General features: G+C 37.5%; 1 protein-coding gene across 3 annotated transcripts in view; it reads left to right on the forward strand.

Annotated features, from left to right (window-relative positions):
* Positions 1-19,722, forward strand: part of LAMA2 (laminin subunit alpha 2) — a 541,014-nt gene that overhangs the window by 335,198 nt on the left and 186,094 nt on the right. For all 3 annotated transcript variants that reach the window (XM_014734836.3, XM_070223794.1, XM_070223795.1), the window contains exons 18-21: positions 678-764; positions 7,947-8,158; positions 12,555-12,661; positions 17,856-18,036. In XM_014734836.3, the coding sequence (XP_014590322.1) occupies positions 678-764; positions 7,947-8,158; positions 12,555-12,661; positions 17,856-18,036 (587 nt within the window). The remainder of the gene's footprint in view (positions 1-677; positions 765-7,946; positions 8,159-12,554; positions 12,662-17,855; positions 18,037-19,722) is intronic.

Here is a 19,722-nt window from a genome sequence, read left to right on the forward strand (position 1 = left end):
AGAGATGTAAACTTTGGAACGTGCCTGAAGGTGTGAAATGGCAGGGTTGTTTTTGTTTGGTCTTATTATAAATTTAGGCAGGATATGTATGCTGGATCTCTCCTGAAAGCTTTTCGGAGGATTCCATCTGTGTGAACAGCATGCCCATGAGTACACATGGGCAACAACTTGCACACACACACATACACACACACACCTGTGGTAGCCACACTGGACGTAAGAACCCCACCACCACCACTGCTACCACCACCACTTCCACTACCACATACTGAGTTTTCCAAAATCTCTTAACAGATTTCAGGCTGCTTGAAATTTAAAAGGCTTTGGCTAGAGAGAAAGCATGAGAGGCTGTGCTTTGCCAGGCCTCGAGAATCCCTAAAAAGCGACTGCCCAGTCCCACTTGTGACTGACGATCGCGGACCCAGAACAGTCAAGTCAGTTAATAACACATCACAGGGATATTGCTCTCCACTGGGCTATCTTCACGTCTGCAGAAATAGCAATGTCATTTCATCCTCGATTGGCCAGACCCTAATCTCTGTCTGTGAGATGAGAATGACCAGCCTGGACCCTTTGTCACAGCAGTACTGGAGGAAGGGAAATGAAAATATGCTGCTAATGACTTTGTGTATGTGTTTCTTCCCTGTATCTGTTGTTCCCTGACAACGTCAACGTAGCTTTAGCCCGACATGCCATTTAGACCGAAGTCTTGGATTGATCTGTGATAAATGCCCTGTTGGGTACACAGGACCACGCTGTGAGAGGTAAGCACATACTACAGTGTCTTTCAAAATGATTTCTACCTTGGGAGTTATAAAACCACAGGCATTATCATCCTTCGCATTGCCCCAGAAAAGCCACCGCACTTGGTGAGGTGAAATAAAGTTTCTCACCACACTTGTCAAACAAATACATTATATTTTTATAGTTTATTTATTCTCTAGAAATTGCTCTATAAATTTCCATTCACTCAGAGAATGTTTGATTAATGTTTTAATCTTAAAGATTAAGCATTAGCCTACAATCTTTCTAGAAAGTATTGCTCAAGTGGAAAGTCATGCACTTTAAAATTTATCTTACTGTCTACGTTGGCACCATTTATTTTTCATAATTAGCTTTTTGTCCTTAAAATGTGGCTTAAATGTGTAGTTCATAGTTGAGCAAGTGGTTCATAATTTACCTTAAATATATTTGAAAATAGAAACAAAATGTAATTTATTGTCATGGTTTATATCCTCTTCTAATTCCTTCTAAGCCAGCATTTTAATTCCTGTTGATTTTACTAGGTAGCTTTGCAGAACCGTAGATACTATTTTATGAAATTTTTATCATTATTTTTCCTTCTGAAACCTTTCTGAAGAAACAGCTCTTGTGCATTTCAGTCTCAGTATGAAAATGGTACAGAGTTCTCCCTTGACATCATTGGCAGACACAACAATGTCTGCCTGGTTTTAGCACTGAAAACAGTCCCCATCGCAAGGGGGAAGGACGACAGAAGTGACCTGTTTTCACCCGTCGTCACCAAGGCTAACACCACAGAGGGCTGTTTTTGCCTATCCTTTCCTGTGCTCTTGGCAGCCATCCCCCCTGTTTCAACGAAGGTGCACAATGTTAATGAAGCAGAAGCCAGTCACCCAGAGAGAATTTAGCCAGCAACTAGCAGTCTGTGGACAAAATGCCAATGACAGTTCCCAGCAGCAACAAGTACTATTTGTGAGGATGGCAGCATCTGTAAATTAGTAATGGAAGAACAGAACTGAAAAAAGGATTTATTTGCAATTGAGAAACTAGAATCTTTGATTGTGTTAAAAAAAAAAAAAGGCGGGCACCTCTATATTACTTACCGTACTAGCAGAACACGTCATTGCCAAGACAGATTTACATCAAATCTAAAGCCTAACCCCCCTGGCTCACTACAGGCAACCTTTTTTGTAGCAACTGGAAAATGACAGCTGCTCTGTCATACAAGGCCATTAAATCCACTTATTTAGGTGAGCATGGTCCCTGATGTATTTATATTGCTTTGTTAAATGCTCTGTATTTTTTATATATGTTAGACAAGAGTTTTTGAACCATCTATAATTTAAAATCCTACGTTTTATTTAACAAACATCTGCTTATCAACTACCGTGAGCTAGGCATGGGGCTAGATGTAGGATATAAACAGATGCATTATACCCTCCTTGCCCTTAAGCGGCTCACATCTTTATGGAGTGAAAATGGTTGAATGTATTGGGAGAGAATTCTAGTCTGAATAATAAAAATCACCAGGAAAGAAATACCTGACAGAAAGCATGATTTCCTGTCTAAAATCTTTATGAATCTGATTAAAAAGATGGAAACATGCATATGCAGCTTAACAAATGGCATATCTTATCTCCAATTCAAGCCTTTTCAGTCAAAAATAATCTTAAGCTATTATTACATAGAAAATGGGATATTATATTTTTTTCCAACCAGAATTTGGATTAGGGTTTTCCAGGAATATTTAGGGGTAATCATTTCTCTGTATTTAGATGAGCCGAAAAGTCAAATGGGTCGGAAATATTAAGAGAAATATTTTTTGAGATGTGCAGCTGAGACGGAAGCAGGCGAGAACAAGGGTCAGTATAAGAAGGAGATACTGGTTGTACTGAAAATCTTAGAATCAAAACCATTCTGCAAGTGATGGGTGTAATCAGTGTATGCACATCGTGTACATCAATTCAGCCCTGGAAAACTAAAGCGATGTTTCCCAAACTGTAGATGTCCTTGGAATAGAGTTCTGTCATCACATAAGTTTGGGAAGTATCTATTAGCAAGTTAGAAGTTCTGACATGTCCTGGAGGGGAGAAATCTGTCCAATTTGTTTACTCAGCACTTTCTAATCTTGTGTCACCATAAATCCCTTGCTTTTATTATATAGCAAGAATTCATCTCAGACTACAGCTCAGGTGGACAGGAATCCTAACTTTATATTCTTTAGCTGAATTTAATTTCTATTTTGAGACCAAATTCTCCATATGTAGCAGCTGTGGGAGCTTGGAAACAATCTCAGTCAAGTATACCTTAAACGTGTGCAATATTGTATGTCAATCATATCTCTAAGTTTTTTTCTCTCCTCCCCAGCTTCCAGGCTTGAACCAAAGTTTTAACAAGCTTATGTAATAGCAAGAGGCTTCAATGCTCGAATGAGTGAGTGAATGTGTGTGTGTGTGTGTGTGTGTGAGACTGTGTATGTGTTTTGGGCAATTGGCGTACGGCAGGGCCAACCAGTCTTTGTAATTCACCCGAGTGTGTTTCTGCTCTTCCTTTTTCTTGTTCCCCTGATCACCTTTCCTTTCAGGTCTAGTATCTCTCTCCACTGCTTTCATACCACTCATGGGGACACGGGTCTCATTTTGCTGCTGTCATTCCACACTGGAACCCAACAACATCTCTACTCTCATCACTTCTCTTCCATTTGCCTTTCCAACTCCATCTCATTTTCTGCTTGGGGATGAGTTGTAGGAGGAAGTGTGACATTCATGGAAATGGTGACCTTTACAGCCTAAAGTCCAGAAGTTTCCTGTTTCTGCTTTCTTCCCAGTAAGGTCCTTTCTCTCAGTCATGTAACACAAGAAGACCTTCCTGCTTGAATTGAAGAAATGAAGACAAATCATGAATGAGAGAATGGCAAAACAAGATATGAGAAAATGTTGATGGATATTCTGGCACATGTAGAACACTAGTTACAGTTTTTTGGAAACTTTTGCTTGGGGCTAAAGCACCTGTACTTTGAAATGCCACTGCTTTTCTCTGACTGGGAGATGTTTGAAACGAAAGAAAAGAGAGGTGGGGGTGAGGGAATGAGGTACTCATCAGGGCACGTTGCCAAGATTCTAGGCTTTTATCATCTGGACAAGAGCAGAAAAAAATAGAAAAATAAGAAGACCGTGTCTTGAAGGGCAAAAAGAGATGGGTGTCGGAGCATCAAGAGAAATTAAACAGAACATGGGGGAAAAAGTGAGCTAAATACTGATGAACATGCCCTTCTTGGCACTAAGCTACTTTCAAAATGTTTGCAGCCTCAGCAACATATCACACTTCATGGAGAAAGACCTTTGAAAAGACTGTGGCACCTTCACCCAGCGGGATCCATAAGACCACATGAAACTTAATGTTATGCATGACCCCTGAAATCTTGTCTCCTCCCCAGCTGGCCAATTTTTAACAACTCCTCCCTAAATGAAGAGAGAGGCGTCAAAGTTAAGACTAATTTCACAATTGTCACTGAAAATGAAGAAGATACTTCAGTCTAATTGCTTAATATTTGGAAAACTCACCTACAATTTTATCCACTTGATTCATTTTTCGATCAGAGAAGTTCCTTTTTCCTTTTTAGATTTTAATTCCAAAGCCCTATTTAGATATTCTCTGCTTCAGAAATGTCTGACACTGAATCAAGTCTAGTTGCCATCTGATCACTATGCTGGCGAGAATTTCTACTCATGTCTGAGTCTTCTTGAGCCCTTGAGTCCTGGATGCAGACCATGGGGCTACAGAAACAAGAGAAGAAAGATAGGTTTACTTACTTGCTAGTACCATTAGCAAAATTGTGACTCCAAGTGAGGTTTCAAAAGGCTGCTCATATTTGGTTGTGCCGTTTGTACACTGCACAAAAGTACTCAGCAAAGGGGGAGTTTGAGGGCTGAATCCAGCGTGCCACTTCTTGCCAATGTGCCTACTGTACTGTGTCTGGGTGCCCAGCCATTTCCACTATCTCTTGATTTTTCTGCATATGCCCAGAGAGGGCCCTTTTTTCTAATTTGCAGAAAGGCACCATATAAGCAGGGAAACTCCCTCAGTCTTTAGCTGATTGGGTCAAATGGGAGGTTGTAAGAATATAGCGTTATTGCATAGCCACACTGACTTATACTGTAGCCACTCTCCTCTGTGCCTTTGCCAATGCTGTTCCCTCTGACTGGAAGACAGCAGCCCTTCCACTTTTCTACCTGAGACTAACCCTGCTCCATTCTTAAAATTCAGCTCTATCGTTCTGAAAGCGTCCTTGATTCATGCTGATCTGGGTCGGCCGCCCTTATCTCTGCTTCCATAACAGCATTTGCATATCTCTGGGAGTTCATGGGCACATTTTTCAGTGTATCTTTCTTCTCTGTGGACTGTACTGTACAGGCTGTGCTTTATTTACAGTAGTGTCATGTAAAAGGGCTCAGTAGATGTTTAAGGAAGAGCGGGAGGGGAAAAAAGCAAGAGTTTTTCTAATTCGCTTACAGAGATTAAAGCATTGTTTTCAGTCTATAGATAATGGGAATGCAGGCCGCAGATTTTAGCCAAAAGTTATTGAAAACATGATGGAGCAGAGTGAGATAAAGGTCTCACCAATGTTGCCTTCTTCTCATTGCTGTTTCTTTCCACTTCCACTTCTGCCATTTTCTTTCTCTCTCTTCCTCTGAAGTTGTTCCTAAGTTATCAATAGAAACAATCATGTTACTTAACTCCATATGTTATCTGGAGTCTCATCTATGTTTAAAGGGCCTCTTTCTAAAATATTGCAATTTGATTTGAAAACAGTTAACAAATGTGGAAATGAAATGTCCCTTATTATATCAAGATGTCTATCTCCAGCAAGGAATCCAATAAACTCTGTTAAAAATTGTCTTCATTCTGCCTTGCATATGAAAATGAGAGGACTTGAGATTTCAGGTTACAGTTCATTTTGGTGGAGTGAAAATCTGAGAAGGTGGAAAGGTCTAAAGGACTGTGGTTTATACTGATTGTAATTAGAGGATTAGATTGATTTTAATTAGATTGCTCAGACTATAAAACACTATTATTGATAATAGTTATATGATTAACAGTATTGTATTCATTGACCCTAGAATTACTTTTCAATTTCTATTGCAACTTTTTATAAGTCTCTTAGAATACTGCTCTGTGTATAAAAACACACACGCACATATACACTAGTGATAAAACCGGAATGCACACTTTCAATAAAGTGGCATATGAATTGTTTATCATGTATCCAATGTTTCCTTACATGTCCTACAACAAAAAGTAAAAGACAGACTCTTCTTCAGTCATTCTATTTAATTGTAATTATTTTTCTCTCGGACTGAAGATTTTCTTTTTATTGTAGGAGAATTTGGGGCTTATTAATTGGTATCTATGTTAAGAAAAATTCCCAGATCTCGTTATGTAATCCCATCTCTCCTGAGGGCAGTAAGTCATTTTGAGGAAAGTGAGCTGCAAATAATGGGCTTTCGTTGGCTGTGATAATGATCATTGTATATCATTATTCTAGTGGAGTAAAGTCACCATCTTAATGGTAAACAAAATGAGATGTGAATATATGTGGATGTGCTCATAACCTCTGAATATCAAGTAAGGCAAGAAGAACTGGGTTAAAATTCAAAAAGATCTTACCTTTATTGAATGCCTCTCCTAAAGGGACTGGAGGCTAATTTTATGCACTGAAGGGTTAGTGCATAATTTACCACAGAGAATTAATAAACAATTATATTTGTGGGTGGCAGCATTCTTCCAAGAAATATTTATACAATGACTTTTACAAATTCTGAAATATTTTGTGAATATAATTAAAAGTAGTAATCTCACTTTAAAAACTATGATAAAAGGTTAATTCTACAAGATTATTATGGCACCTTTAAATGTTCTAGAAACTTAGAATAATCAATGTATCTTACCAAATTAATGACTTTGCCCCATAATCATGAAGTCATTAAAGTATCCTGATGTGATGTACTGGATTTACACCATTTCTATTTCAAATGGTAGAGATTCTCTACGCAATGACTTACACATCTGTGAGTAGGTGAGCATGACAGTAATGTTCTGTTGAGATGATATCCTACCACTCTGTTTTTGTTCCCCTTCAGTTTTGACCCTTGCTGCCAAAGACTCTATTTTGCTAAGATGGCCCAGGTAACAGAGCTGGCCTGACTGTAAGACTTCAGGTGGACTGTTTCGTTTCTCCTTTAGCAAGTGTGGCTTAAAATGAAGCATAAGCAAATGCGACTGAAAGAGAAGATAGAACAGAATGCAAATAGGTGCTTTCTATGAAGGCATATCTGCGCATCCATAACATTAAGTAGCATTTTAAAACATAACATATAGATAAAGGGAAATTTGATTCTATAATTGTAAAAATCTTCTCTGCCATGCCTCATAAATAAACGAACTCTTGGTGTTTTTTTTTTTTTTCAATAACATGTGAGATAATATTTAGTCCTTTAAAAAACAAAAAAGACCTAGAGTTTGCTACTATGAGTTGTGGGCACAATTAAGCATCACCTTATGGCATAGCATGCAGGCATACCTGCTTCTCAGTAAAGACTCTTCAGTGAAAATCTGCCTCTGTCTGGATATGCAAATACATGCAAACCCATCATTAATGCAGAGACACCCTCAGCCCCCACCTAAATAATAATGAGAATCTTTTGAGTCACAGTTTTCCGTTTAATAAATTCTGAGTTCTCACAGCTGAATTTCCTTTTTGAGCCTGTTTTTTCATAACAAGCTCTTGCTGCGACAGCAACAAAAAATATGAACCTTACATATTTGTACAGAAAACAACCAATTGGACTAGCTACATATGATGTGTTGTACTACAAAGGCTTTCCAACATGGACCTAGATTCCTCTAGTGTGCCAGCAGCAGACTTCTTAATTATGCCTTGGTCTCATCTTCAGCGCCAGTGACAAGATTTTCTGCTTTTCTGGCTGAAATATAATTACTAGTGGGGCTGGCAGGATTTCATCTTGTATCTACACTTTAGTTATAGAAAAACATTTTTTTAATCACCTTGCATTTGAGAAAAGGAGCACTTAAAAACAAAACGTACCATCCTGGGAGAGGATACGATGAAAAATATGTAAACATTGCCCCCACTGGGTTTCATTGAGTTCTTCCCACATGCTCATTGATGAAATTTTTCGCCTTAGGTGTGCAGAAGGCTATTTTGGACAACCTTCTGTACCTGGAGGATCATGTCAGCCATGCCAATGCAATGACAACCTTGACTTCTCCATCCCTGGCAGCTGTGACAGCTTGTCTGGCTCCTGTCTGATATGTAAGCCAGGTACAACAGGCCGGTACTGTGAGCTCTGTGCTGATGGATATTTTGGAGACGCAGTTGGTGCAAAGAATTGTCAGCGTAAGTCCTGAACTCTTGATGCCCCTGACAGAATTGATACATTGCACCTCCAAGTGGCTGATGAGTTCTTGAGTGGGGATTGGAGAGTGGGAAGTTATATGTAATACGTGTGTGATAGATGCACAGCCTACGCACAGAGTCTGCATGTTCTAAAATATTTCATTGTACTGATAAAGGAAATCCTTTGAAAATTGCTGCATTGTTGAGGTGTCCGTTTTTCCAATGATACACATATTTTTGTTTACATGTGGAATGAAGATTTTAAAATAAACTTATGTCCGTTACAGGAAAGAAGAATTTGGAAATTAGGTAGGCCCTATTTATCCTTATGGTTTATCTTAATGCCAATCATTTTCTTGAAATAAATTTATCTGCCCGTATTATTTTATTAGTACCTGTCAGTAGGTGTTAATCTGTAATGCATTCACGTGTGAACTTTACGTTCTTGCCTTTCATAATAGGTGTAAAATTTTGTTAATATTTTTACACACTGGCATTTGTAATTGCTGAGTGATTAACCTTCATCTTGGGACTATTCATAGAATGCTTTTTCTGTGTTTTCCTTCCACAAAATTAGCTGCTGTACAGCTTCTCCATGTTAGACAGTACCTTCCTCTCCTCATCTTCACCTCCTTAGGCGTGTTATCCAATGTGGCATAGAATTTGCAAATGCTCTATATTAGTAGTACATAATATGTGAGGGGAATCCTGTTGTGGAGAGTCACACGGAAGCCGAGCCCATGAGATCACTGAGCACTCTAGGCTGCCTCATCCACTTCACCTGCTGTCACAATCTTCAGGCTGAGCAGGTTATGATACCAGCCCAACAGCTCATGTCTGCTGACTTCATTATGCAAGAAGGGACTCTTCTAATTGTTCAGTTGAGTACCAGGACCTGAAAAATTGTAGAAATCGCTGGAAATGTAGAGTCTGTTATTGCCTCTGCTGTAAACACCAAAGAGCTGGTAGAGTGCCCCATTTCAATAAGAAGTGTGTCTTTCTCTTCATAGATTTGGAAAATGAGTTCCAGCTTTTTGTCATTTAAAAGTGACAGTTTATTGAATCAAAAACAAATCACCTTCTGGAACAATTGGCATCTGTTAATACCACCTGTCAATCTATAAATTTTTTTAAAGCAAAATTTCCAGCAGGCTCAGAAGTGCCTTTAAATACTGTGGAGTTATAGCATCTGTATAAAATCGTAAGGAACTTAAGAAATTCTCCCGTTCAAACACGTCATCTAGGTTCTACACTTTCTAGCTATGTGACCCTGGGCAAAACATTTGACCTCTTTGAGACCCAGTTTCCTCATCTACCTAAAGGGTCATAATTGTCTGTGGGGATGAAGGATCTAGCACAGAGAGAGTATCCAGTGAGGTGCCTAGGGCCTGGGGTGCTCCCATGAGGCAGCTCCTTGACAGTGGTGCTCGGCTCCTAGTAGTCATGAGTGTCCGTGCTCCACTAATTTGAGGGCTGTGTTAATCTTTTTGATGACCTCTTTTTCTATCTTCCAATAACCCCTTCCATAAAGTTGAGGAGATTGTTCTACTTATTTTATTGTGGTAAATTGAGGATCTATGGCATGAAGTCTTAAGAACACGTAGAAGAATATGATATAAAACCATTTTTGAGCCATCACCCATTTTTATACCACTTGCCAAGAGGTATCGACATGATTATAGTTTTTAATGCTCTTCAGCATATAAAAATATAAGCAACTCCTTTACTATCTATTTTTATAAGTTTTCATAGATACAATAGCTCTTCTATGCATAGCTAGTAAATCCTCAAGAAAAGAAAACTCATAATAAACTATTTTAGTTGCCTCTAGATTTGTTCATGAAAAGTACACCACTACAAAGAAGTATATTTTGCTTTTTAAATTTTATGTATATTGTTTGTGTCTTACATTTCATTGGAGAATGCCAAGTAAAAATTCTATTTGCTTATGATATTTTTAAGATGACATTAATTTATGGTAAATTTAATCTTTTGTATTCCCCACTCTAAGAAAAAAAAGGGCTTCTAAATTATTTGAGATTTTAAAAATTGACATATGATATACATAAGAAACTCATATAAAGATATTATAAGTATGTACTACAATTCTAGTGTCCAAATGAAATGGAGATTTAAGGAAAATATTTTCTTCAGGCTTTTCTCACACCTCAGCTATAGATTATCCTTAGGCTATCCCCTGAGGAAAATGACTGGCAGCTTCTTAATGGCCCCCCAACTAGTATCAAGTTAGCAGACACTGAAGGCCAAACTGCTGGAAGAAAAATCAAGCAATTTTTAGAAAAGCAGTGAAACTAAGTAGAACCTCGAGCTAGGTGAACAGAAAATAGCATAGCCTGACAGAGTAGGTATTTATAATGCATTTGTAAGTTGTGGTCAAATGAAATATCCAGAGACATGAGAAATTATTGTACAGAATCTACCAAAAGCATCTCTGAACAGTCTAAATTCCCATGCCATCTCCCACTCACATTTTTCTTCTGGTAACAATACAATTATATGTATCATTAAAAATACACTTGTAGAGTACAGAGTGAGCCATTAATTACTGTTCTCTTTGTGAAAAGGCCACTTAATTTTTAGACTGATGTATTATATGTTTCAGAATAGCGTCAGTCAACTTCATAACACAGAAATGACAAAAGATTACTTAAACCAAATATATTTTCTATCTTTGGAGATAGTATATAAGTTGTAAAACCAAAGTGATTTTTTAAAATTTTAATGCTATATTCGTAACATACTAAGAAACAATGTTTTTATCTTTTACAGTTTTCTTTTCTTATTGAATGCATTTTATATATAACATTATGTAAATTTAAGGTGTTTGAGTTCCTTCGATACATTCTTATATTGTAATATGATTGTTGTTGTAGAGATGTTTATCCTATTACATAATTATAGCACAATGTTGTTGTCCATATTCATTATACTGTGCATTAGATGTCTAGGGCTTACTTACTACTTTGCAAATTTGTACCCTCAAACAGTATCAATCTTATCCTCCCCCCTGCCCACCCCCTGGTAACCATCATTTTACTTCCTATTTTTTATGAGTTTGACTTTTTTAGATTCCACATATAAGTGATATCATACAGTACTTGTTCTTCTCTGTCTGAGCCTAATGTGCTTAAATGGCAGGATGTCCTCCTGTCTCATGGGTGAATAATACTCCATTGTGTATATACACCACATCTTTTTTATCCATTCATCCACTGATGGACATTTAGATTGTGTTCATATATTGACTATTGTGAATAAATGTGGAAGTGCATATATCTCTTCAAAATACTGTTTTCATTTCCTTTGGGTATATACCCAGTAGTGGAATCGCTGGATTGTATGGTGGATGTATTTTTATTTTTTTGAGGAATCTCCGTATTGTTTTTCATAGTGGTTGGACCAATTTACTTTCCCACCAACAGTGTGCATAGGTTCCCTTTCCTGCACATCCATTTGTCCATTTCTCCACAGCATTTGTTGTTTCTTGTCTTTTTATGATGGTCATTCTAATGGGTGTGAGATGATATCTCCTTGGGGTTTTGATTTACATTTCTCTGATGATTAGTGATATTGAGCATCTTTTCATGTACCTGTTGGGCATTTTGATGCTCTCTTTGAAAAAGTGTCTGCTTAGATCTCTGCCTTATATACTCTTCTAATCTTAAATATGTATGTATATATATACATGCACACATATGTATGTGTGTATAGACAACAATATATAAATACGTATATTTGTATTTCACCTCTCAAGCTCCTTTTTTGAGCTAAACACAAAAACTGGCACATAATAAATAATCATTAAATTGAAAAAATTAATTAATGTTGCTTGATTAATAGTGGCATTAATATTATGCCAAGGGTGCTATTAATTTTGGTAATTTCTCAAAGTTATTTTAGCTCTATAGACAGTATGCATTACTTATAGTGAGATCATGATATTTTAAATGTTACCACAGTGTATCTGTGAAGAAGTGAAACAGCTGGAGGAGTGGCGGAGAGAACATTTTCCTGGAGTCAGGGGCCTGAGGTTCTAGACTCGGCTATCTCACCTAGATCATGTGGCCTTGTATGAATTATGGCTTCTTTGCATCTCAGTGTACTCATTCTCAAAACTGGAATAATAATGATGACATTAATATTGTAACAATGTATGATGTGCCAGGCACTGTGCTATGCTTTACATGAATCATCTCTACAGCTAGTAGAGTTGTAAGGATCACAGGATATAATGTTTAACAGAACACCTAGCAACTCAGAAAACATTCTAACGCTCAGTTGCCAGTGTTATCATCTGGGGGATATTTTTATTTAACAAGCCTATTAAGACTATTAGAAAGTTTTTCTCAACTACAGATCTCTCTTCTCTTTGCAGCTTGTGGCTGTAATGTCAACGGCTCCTTCTCGGAGATTTGCCACACTAGGACAGGCCAGTGCGAGTGCAAACCCAATGTGCAGGGGCGGCGGTGTGATGAATGCAAGGTAGGGAGTGGGAGCTGGCTGATGCATTACTTCTTCCTTGAAAATGTGTATTCGCTTTCAAAGACATACGCCTTAGGATATTGAAAGAAGAAATCAAGATGATCTGATTCTACATGTAAAATTACTGTGATCCTTGAAATGTTTTTTCAAAATAGAACCACATTTTCCTACACTGGCATTTGACCTTCGACTTCTAGTTCCTTGGTAGTGAAATTGTGTGATATTTACTGCAATTCAAATGTTTCTGAAACAGCATACAAATTTTATCTCAGTCTATGAAGAGTAAAATACTCTTCTCTTTGTTTTTATGTTTTTGGCAGAATGAAATGGGTCACACCCTTTGCTTTTAGCAAAGACTTTGTTTTAGTTCCATCATTTAAAAGTTAGTTCCAGTGAGCTCTCTACTTAGCACAAAGTTTCAGTAGAGAAGCTAATCAAGGGATTTTTAGATACATCATTTTGCTAAAATGAAACAAAAATCAAAATCCGTTGCTCTCCGTTCCTGGACAGATTGCCTGCCTTCAGTATGGCGAGCACCTTGACTTTCCTCCATGAACAAGTGGATTCATGCTATCTCTTTCACACAAACACGTAATTTTGATGATAAAGACTGTTAAGCAGAAGCAGCATTTCACAGATGTCAAACTGGCCTTTCTGTAGGAAGTTTGAAAATATCACCTGCTTCTATCCCTTGAATAATACCGTATGCTCTTTTTTTGTGTTTTTGTTTTCTCTCTGTTGGCTTGTAAAGCCCAATATGTGGTGGGACCCAGAGAAGCGATTCTGTGTGTTATGTGACTGCAATCCCGTTGGCTCTGTGACTCCACAGTGTGATGTTAAAGGAAGATGTGTCTGTAAATCAGGCTTCATAGGGCAGCGCTGCACCCTCGGCAGGCAGGTGCACCGGCAGCAAGAGCAGTCACAGAGAGCGCAGCGGGTGCTGGCATCTCCCCAGAGGTGGGGGCTCAGCAGCTCCAGCGGGTGCCCTCGGGGAGCCTATCGGCCTGCAGCTCCGGTAATCCCAGAGGTGCTGCATGGCTGTGCCTGGGCGTGCTGTGTTCCTGTGCTGCGGCTGACCTCCCCCAATGGCATTTTACCAATAACAGTTGCTAAGTGTGCAAACTGCAAATGCGAAAACTAGACAATTCCTGATTGAAACCTTGCCTTTTAAAAAGAGCTATCCGTGTGTTTTTCAAAGTATATTCAAGTTCATAGATCACAAAAGTTTCAATGAACTCTGGATATGTAGAAAACAAAGAAAAATGTATTTGTAGGCACCTACAATCTTCGAAGCAGAAGGAACCTCAGGCATCACTAGGAGCAAAGTCACTTCTATGAGTGAACAAATGGAGAGAAATCTAGCAAAGAAAGTGACTTACCCAAGAAAATTCAGCTCACTGATCTGACATGTCATCATAATTATTGACTTTGTTACATTTCCACATCATAATTTTGCTCGTGTATAGAACACACACAAGAAACATATTTTCACACACTATCCATGTACAACATACACAAAGAAAAGAAGCGTATTTCTACTACAAAAACTTGGCCCCCTTCTCACAAAGCAGGACAAAACAAATGCTGGGAGGGAGGCCGGGAGAGAAGGAGGAAGGGAGGGAGGGAGGAAGGAGGGAAGAATAGGTCCAGGGCCAAGTTGCAGGGTAACAAGAGACAAGATTTGCCAGTGCAGAATCAGAGCCTGTGGGAGAGTTGAGGGTAGGGGATGGAAGAAGATGAAAGTAAAGTAAAAAGTAAAGAAGAAGAAGAAGAAGAAATTCATGGTTTTATTTCTGGGCTCTTTATTGACATTTTAAGAAACGAGTTCTATTATCAGACTGCCTCAGGTCAGTTCCCAGCCTCACCCCTACCTAACTATAGAAGAGCCCCTTAAATCTCTCTGTAATTCAGCTTCTTCATCTGCAGTAGGACCCACTTCACAGGGTTTCTGTTGGCTTGGATCCTCCAAGGAGCAAATGCCAAGAGATTTACTGGGGGAAACACCAATGAAAGACGAAGGGGGAGAGAGAATAGTATGAAGGGGACGTTCTGCTGCAATGCAGGTCTGACTGTGTGAAAGGAGAGAGGGAAGGAAAGATTGGGTAGAAAAGCCTCATTTGGTGCATTCTGCCAAAATCCAACATTCTTGACGAGGCCGATGGGAAGTAACCAAGCAAAATTTGCCCATGAGAGGAATCCTGGTTGGGGTAGAGTTTCTAGTACTTTATTGTAATCAGTCATTGACTGGAAGATGCATGACCTGGTGTGAGCTCCTCCAGTGAATCCAGAAGAGTGGAAGTTGGAGCTGGTCCATCAGCAACACTCCCACTGCAGGTTCTCATGCAGGGAGATCTGGCCAGGAAGCTCCACGGCTGTTTCCAGGTAGTTGTGAGAACAGTGCATGAGACACGCATCCGGAGAGTTCTTAGTCAATGTTAGGTATTACTACTGTCGTTACTACTATTGTTACTAAATGAAGAAATCTTTAAAGAGATTATGTTTTGAAAAATAAATGCACACATTTCAAGTAAAAGAAAGGGACAGTAACTGATAAAAATATCTCCAAAATATAAATGTAGCAGAAACTCAACTCATTCGTTCTCTTTTCCTACATATCCTGCAGCACTGCTGTGTGGACTGGTGTTTTGTCCTGAGATCGTTTTTGCCCCTAGGCAATATATGTGACAGAGAAGAGCACAGACTCTGAAGCCAGGCTGGTGGGTTTGGAATCCTGACCCCACAATTGGCTAGCCAGTGATCTTAGGCAGAGTACTATATCTTTCTGTGCCTCAGTTTCACCACTCTGTAAAAAAGTGAGGATACTAACTATCTCCCAGGAGTCTTGAGGATTAAATGAATTCGTATTTGTAAAGGGCTTCAAACAGTGCTTGGCACACAGCAAACACAATATGTGAGTGCTAGTTGTTACTATTACCCCAAATGAGAATAATTTATGGGAGTTCCTCACACATCCTGCTGAGACTACAGTCTCTGTCTCTCATGTTTCCTTTCCCTCATTCATCTCCATCGCTGACCAGGGATGTGTGCTCCTCAAATGGGCTTACTACAGGGGTCTTCCCTAGGCTCTGAAATAAATTTTTGACACCAAGTTTATTAAGATTTTATCACTGAAATTTGGTAGTATTTATTTTGGTATAACTTAGACTTTAAAACTACATTATTTAAATATTTGAAAAGTACGGTAGAGACATTTCTTTTTGTGTATTTCTTTACATAATCAACTTTAGAGTTTTTAAAAAAACTAATTATTCAGAATTTTATCTAATATTTTATTGATTTATTCATTAAAGATACATATATATATGCTAAGCAAAGGGAAATTTAGGAACTAAAGATGGATGTAATGTACATTCTACTTCTATGACTCAGATATTTTTAAAAATACTGTTCTAGTATAATATGCTCTAGTCTTTTTTCTATGTATATATGTTTCTATTTGTGTGTGTCTGAGTGGTATGTGTGTCTTATGGATATGTAATTAGAATCATAGTGTATATATAATTTCATATTCTGCATTTTGGAAGTTTACTTAGTGCTATATCCTAAGCATATTCATATCATTAAAACTGCTTCAAAACAGCGTTTTAATGATTGCATATCATTTCATAGCATGAATGTATCATAATTTTATTTATTCAACTTTTTCTCTAACATTGAACATTTAAGTGTCTCTGCAGTTACTCACTATGATAAATAATATTGTAATAAGCATGCTCCCACTTTAACCCTTTTCCCAATTTCTGATTATTTCTGTAGGTCAGGTATCTAGAATTTTACATTAAATTGCTTTATATGAAGAAAAATATTATATGCTTTAGTTTTTCCTTGTGTAGTTGAATTTAATTTCAAAATCATGCATTTAGGTCATTTGTTTGAACTGATACATACTTTCGTCTTTAATTATATAGTGAATCTAAATTAGAACTAGAAATAAAGTCAGCAGTAAATGTAAAGATTAAAATGATTATCAAACTCAATCCATTTTACATTTAAAAAACAAAACTATTCTTAGCTACAGTCATTTCAAAAGACTAATTTTCAGTATGATTTTGTTTTCTGGAACTTATTTTTAATACTCATTAACAATAATGGCACAAATATCTAATGAGACTTATTCATTTCTCTTTGGGTGGCTCACACCAAGTAGCAAGATTTATTTTTACCAAGAAGTAATTATTAAGTCTAATTTTCCAAAATAGGAATTATTTTTACAGAGAAGTAATTACTGGGACTAATTTTCCAGATTAAAATATCATAATAATGTGACATACTTCTATTTTAAAAGACAACCCTGACGTACTTTAAGTAGGGTATGTGCTTTTCATGTGTCTAGTAGGAGTGATTTTTTATCCATCAGCATTTTTAACATAATCACTCTAGGCCTGATAATACATATTTCAAGAAAGTCAGCCAAAGCTAGCAATGCTTGACCAGAGAAGGTTATTTGTTATAAATAGATAAGCAATATGCATATGAGAGCAATATGTATCAGAGAGTAAAATTTTCCCTTCATTTACCTAAACTGGTCCTTTCACACAGGTTCTCACAAATCCATTTCCATTCTTAGGATGAAACCCAAAAAACTAGATGTTTGTCAAACCAATTATTTTGTTAGTGTAGGCATAAACTGTAAGTTATAATGTGAGGCTTGTAGTGACGATTAGAAGTATTTATGGGTATATGACAAAAATTAGATCAAATAGAGGAAATAAGATTTGTTTTAACATGAGGCTGTAGGTCAATAATATTGAAAGCATTTTTACCAAGTAGAAGGATTTAATAAGATCTGAAAATAATCAATTCAGATTATTGGGAATGAAGCAAGAAAAATTTTCAATTAAAAGAGAAATGTCACTTATAGCTTATTTCCACACTGCTGTTAGAATCTTGGAAAGTATAGGGAAAGGCCGATGAAAATATAGCAGACTGAACAGTAGTGCCCTAATTCTGCCACTAATCTTGATGAAATTTCAAAGCAATTGAACTTTTCTCTTTGGATATTGTAGAAAACGTCCTTTAGATTAAATGACAGCAAATTGTCATCACATCAGTGAAGAATCTTGATAACCCACAGGCCCCTCGTTTCCCACCTGATCTTTTGGTATTGTGCATCTTATTTCATAATGAATTCATTCATTTGAGTTTAATTTTTCTCCTTCCTATTTAATGATAGCCCAAAACCTTCGGGGTACGATCAGGAAGGGGGTGTGTCCCCTGCAACTGCAATTCCTTTGGGTCTAAATCGTTCGACTGTGAAGAGAATGGTCAATGTTGGTGCCAGCCTGGAGTAACAGGAAAGAAATGTGATCACTGTGCCCATGGCTATTTCAACTTCCAGGAAGGAGGATGCACAGGTCTGTAAATAACACTAAACCCTATACATTCATTCTCTGGTTTTGGTGTTTGGGCATCTGTAACAGTTTGTTCTTCAGGGTTCCCAGAGATTAAACGAAATGCACCTTGACAACAAATATATGACACAAAATATTTAACCTAATAAGTAATGTATATTTATTTGAAATAAATTAACAAATGAAACAGATTGCAGTTTGAAGCACTGCCCTATAAATACCTGTGCTTGCAAGTACTCAATAAAAATCCATCAGCAGATCCCATTCTGCTGTCTCCCTCCCTGTCTGTGACTCCACTCTGCCTGTCACTCAAAGGCCACTGCAGCTTGAAAGTCAAATGTTCAATTTTTCTGGTGCCAATGTTATCTTACTTTAAACTTTATTCCCAAGCTACTACAGTTCAACTTTTCATTTTCCTCTTGCAAAATTGGTACAAGGATCAGGAAAGTTAATATCTTTTTCTGGTAGAAAAAGTATGCTTTCCCCTACTTTCAGGTCCCTTGAAAATTGTGATGTTCTGGGAAAGAAACACATTGGCTCTAGATAGTTAGTTCACCAGACGGTGCAGGCAGGGGAGTCGAACCACGATTCCCACAGGCAGTGTCTTCGTATGCCCAACCACAGCGTTTCCACAAATCATGATTCAAGAAAATAGGAATTAGCACACTATAGATGAAAGTAAATAGTGAACATTAGCCTTGACTTTTCTGTCACTAATTTGGAATTGATCCTATTCCAACAATCAGGTTGAATCTTTTCTTTGCTTACTAAACTCACCGATTCAACATTGATGATACGCCTATAATCTCAGCACCATGATAAATGCATGGTAAGATTTTAAGACATTGTTATTGACTCTTGTAGCAAATTCATGTGAGAAGTGGCAGAAATAATATCTGGAATTATTTTAGAAACCAATACTTTTCAGATATTCTCAACCACTTTTGATATAGAGTTTTTATCATAAATTAAGCCGTTGTAACTTATTCTGAACGCTGCAGTTGTAGATCCTCTGGGAATCTGTATGTGATCTCTAAGCCAATATCTGTATTTACTAGAAAATCATAAAGCTGCATTTTAAAATATACTCTATTCTTTAAATCCAACTCTCACTAACGTTTTCACTTAATGTGAATTAATGAAAGACACTATACATTCAAATATATCCATTAACAGAAATTATAAAGGAGAACAGGAACACTATTTAAAATTATGAAATGGTGATAATATTTTAGAAATGCAGACTTAGTACCATTAAAACCCAGAGAAACAGAACAGAAAAACAAGCACAAAATAGGCAGGATAGCTTTATGTTTGAGAACAACACTGTCACCAAAGAGCTTGGATTTGTTTAGTGGTCCCACCAGTGACTCGTTAAGTGACTCTGAATGAGTGAAGTGGTCTCACTGTTACTCTGTAAAATTTATCTATTAAATCAAGAAAATAATAGTATCTACTTCACTGGGTTTTTGTAACAATTAGTTAATGGCTATAAAATATTTATAGTAATGCCTGGCACCTAAGTGCTCTGTAAGTGTTTATCATTATTATTAGTATCATTATTTCTTTATTAGTATCATCAACTGCGGTAAACATTCCATTTTGGTGGGGGAAAACGAGCTAATTACTCAAGGCTTCTTTCTCTTCAGTGTTATGAGTCCACTAAAGAACGACTTAGAGAATTTCTGT

This window comes from Equus caballus, chromosome 10, assembly GCF_041296265.1.
Source record: "Equus caballus isolate H_3958 breed thoroughbred chromosome 10, TB-T2T, whole genome shotgun sequence".
In the NCBI taxonomy this organism is placed as follows: Eukaryota; Metazoa; Chordata; class Mammalia; order Perissodactyla; family Equidae; genus Equus; species Equus caballus.